The sequence below is a fragment of the Formica exsecta genome, unplaced genomic scaffold (assembly GCF_003651465.1).
Source record: "Formica exsecta isolate Colony F162 unplaced genomic scaffold, ASM365146v1 scaffold2, whole genome shotgun sequence".
NCBI classification, from domain to species: domain Eukaryota; kingdom Metazoa; phylum Arthropoda; class Insecta; order Hymenoptera; family Formicidae; genus Formica; species Formica exsecta.
Genome location: NW_021849297.1, coordinates 1,864,096 through 1,866,892, shown reverse-complemented (window position 1 = coordinate 1,866,892; position 2,797 = coordinate 1,864,096). Strand labels below are relative to the sequence as shown.

General features: G+C 36.2%; 1 protein-coding gene across 1 annotated transcript; it reads right to left on the bottom strand.

The window, feature by feature from the left end:
• Positions 1-1,343: 1,343 nt before the first annotated feature.
• On the bottom strand, positions 1,344-2,797 carry LOC115234436 (clavesin-2-like). Its single transcript, XM_029805510.1, has 3 exons — positions 2,453-2,797; positions 2,284-2,377; positions 1,344-2,189 (listed from the first exon to the last, which is right to left on the bottom strand). The coding sequence occupies exons 1-3, from the start codon at positions 2,726-2,728 to the stop codon at positions 2,038-2,040; spliced, it is 522 nt and encodes a 173-aa protein (XP_029661370.1). The 5' UTR covers positions 2,729-2,797; the 3' UTR covers positions 1,344-2,037.

The following is a 2,797-nucleotide window of genomic DNA, read 5'->3' as shown; positions in this document are numbered from 1 at the left end:
CTTGTCTGGCGCCGGATACGGAACTAATCTCTTTTAAATTAGTATTACATTCTAAACGGTCCCGAGTCCGTACGCGATGTTATTAAATTCCGCTGTGGTGCCACGTGTTGCCGTGAAATTTTCTCGCTCCGAGCGAGTCGGCATGGGTCCGATGTTTTACACCGATCATAAATACGGTGGACTCCTCTATTACGTTCCGGCAGCATTACGATTTCCGCAATATACGGTATAATCTTTCATCTACGAAATTGTCTCGACAAGATTTAAAGACCGCTTCGAAACATCTGTGGATTTTTAATGATATGCGATTAATAATGTCGCATTTATTCAGCCCCGTTCGGCTAAAATTCTTGAAACGACAAGATTGTAAAAATGAATAATTCAGAGTTATAATTTGTTTATAATATTTTAAATAAGCATTATATTAGCTGCAATAAGTGAAAGAAAATTGGATTAAACACAAAAAATTAATTACTTTTTTTCGCAAGCGTCTTGTTCGGCGAATTAAGAGCAAGATCGATACTATCTCATGCCAGTTTGGCCACTATTTTCCTAAACTTACGCTTCGCTACAACTTGATCCAGAATCGCGTACGTCGAATTGTAATCAATGCTGTAAGTCACTGGCACCGAGATATACGTTAAAGACAGACAATTCGAGCGAGGTTTCGATCCATTGTCGGTGCCGTGCCAAAGAGCCGAAACTACCTGCCCTAGTCAGCACATTGCCGTCTCAGTAGGTACTACACACACACACACATACACAATTATGTATATATGTACTTCGGTATTTAAGCAACCAATTACGTCGTATACCAAGCGATCGTAACGGAAGATCGTAATATGGGAGCTGCGACTATGCCGGTGCTACCTTATAAATTTCACAGAATTGGCTGCACCGCCGTCACGAGGCATAGCTGGTAATAATGACACCGGGTGCAGTATTAAAATTTTCCAAAAATAAGTGCCGCTACTGCCATATATTATGCGCCGCGATATTACCATATGCGTTTTGCCATACGCACGCTTTCGCGCGCTAACTATAGCGAAATAGCGTGATCGATATATGCAATATATGCGTTTCCGAGCCAAACGATTTAGAGAATAAAGAATATAGATAAAATTATATAAAGATAGATAAAATTATATGAAGATATAATATAATTATTTAAAAATGTATTAATCTATTATTGCAAAATATCTCTCGGTGTAAAAGAACTTTTAGCTATAAAAGTGTCTTGTATATATACATATAAAGGTATTTTCCTTGGTATTTTAAAATTCATAATTTTAAATTTATATATATATGTATATATATATATATATATATTCAACATTGCTTTGTGCTTTAACTCAAATATAAGTATATAAAGTAACTGCTAATTAAAACGATGCGAATGCACGTTTCATAATTGCAACAACAAAGGAACGGTAGGATTGTGTCAAGTCACAATTTGTTTTAAGATATAGTCAAGATAATGACTTATAAAGGTCATAGGTAACTTGGTACCACCGGCGAAACGAATATTAACTCGCTCGTATACGCTAGTGAGTCTTAACTGTTACATGAGAAAGACTTATTGCATAAGTTAATGGATACTATTCACACAATGTTTTATGAGGGGTTTAGCACATAAAAATATAAATTCCCTTATACTTATTTCATATACAGATCCGATTGTACCAATGTTACTTAACGCTAAACATTTAACATTAAAATTTTTTTTTTGTTTAATGTAAATAGAATCTAGAAAGAAAACGACTATGTAAATAGCATTAAAACCAGTTAGTTAAGATTCTTGAGATGTATTTATAAATCGTATGCATTACTCGTTTAACATATTCATAATTTGTATGTCACAATATAATGACATATTTCTATACATAAATGATTTTGTGCTGAAAAAAAAAAGGATAATAAAGTATCTCAATTTTTATCAAAACGATTGCTCCTTGATACATGAGATGCAATCACACGAAAATAGCTATTAAAATTAAATGCTATCAATATGAGATTGAAATAGAAATAAATTAGCCCTCAGTCGACTTCTAACTTTCGAAACGAACCGCATATTCCGCCTAGCTCTTCGTTATTAGCCGTGTGACAATCTTTTAGTGAAATCTCGATGTACATATCGTCGAGAGCTTTGAGTTGTTCTTTCTTCTCTTTCAGATCCTTTTTGAATTCAGCTGGAAGATAGACATTGTGAAGGAAAAAGTAAAACAATATAAAAGCATATTCAAAATTCAAAAGAAAAAAATTACGAGAGAAATCCCCCCATACCGATCATTTCCGAGAGCGGAATTTCCCCTCCGTATTCCTTCGGCAGTATTTTCGGATCTATCGCTTCTCTCAGCTCCTCTATATCCTTGTGTATCTGCCAAGATACATTAGAAACGTTATTTGTCAGTCATGTAAATTTACATACGGAGTCATAATTCGTGATGTTTACCATAACACGAGACTTGAGCTTATCATTAAGCAGCGAAATGGCGAACTCAACGATCTTCGCCACGCTGCCCGGAATATTGATGAAGTGCGTCTCCTTGTGACGTATCGGGGTGCTGTTCTGTATGCATCTCAATATATTGCGAATGTCTGTGAAGGACCACGCGCTGAGATGGCTCATGGTCAATCCGGACTCGTCGTTGAGATGTGTATAACCGCGGATCTGATTCTCCTCGTCGTCCATCAGAGTCTCCACCACCATGCTGTGGATTCGCGCCATGTGTACCGACGAGAATTTGCAAGGATCGAAACGTCCTTAAAAACAGAAAAATAAAGTAAAGCAGATATC

Bases quoted from the DNA above. Each gene is read 5' to 3' on its own strand.
- LOC115234436 (XM_029805510.1), bottom strand. From the start codon at position 2,728: ATGGCGCGAATCCACAGCATGGTGGTGGAGACTCTGATGGACGACGAG. The intron at 2,378-2,452 runs GTAAACATCACG...GTATCTTGGCAG, and splicing joins AGCTCAAGTCTCGTGTTATG to ATACACAAGGATATAGAGGA. The intron at 2,190-2,283 runs GTATGGGGGGAT...TCTATCTTCCAG, and splicing joins TCCGCTCTCGGAAATGATCG to CTGAATTCAAAAAGGATCTG.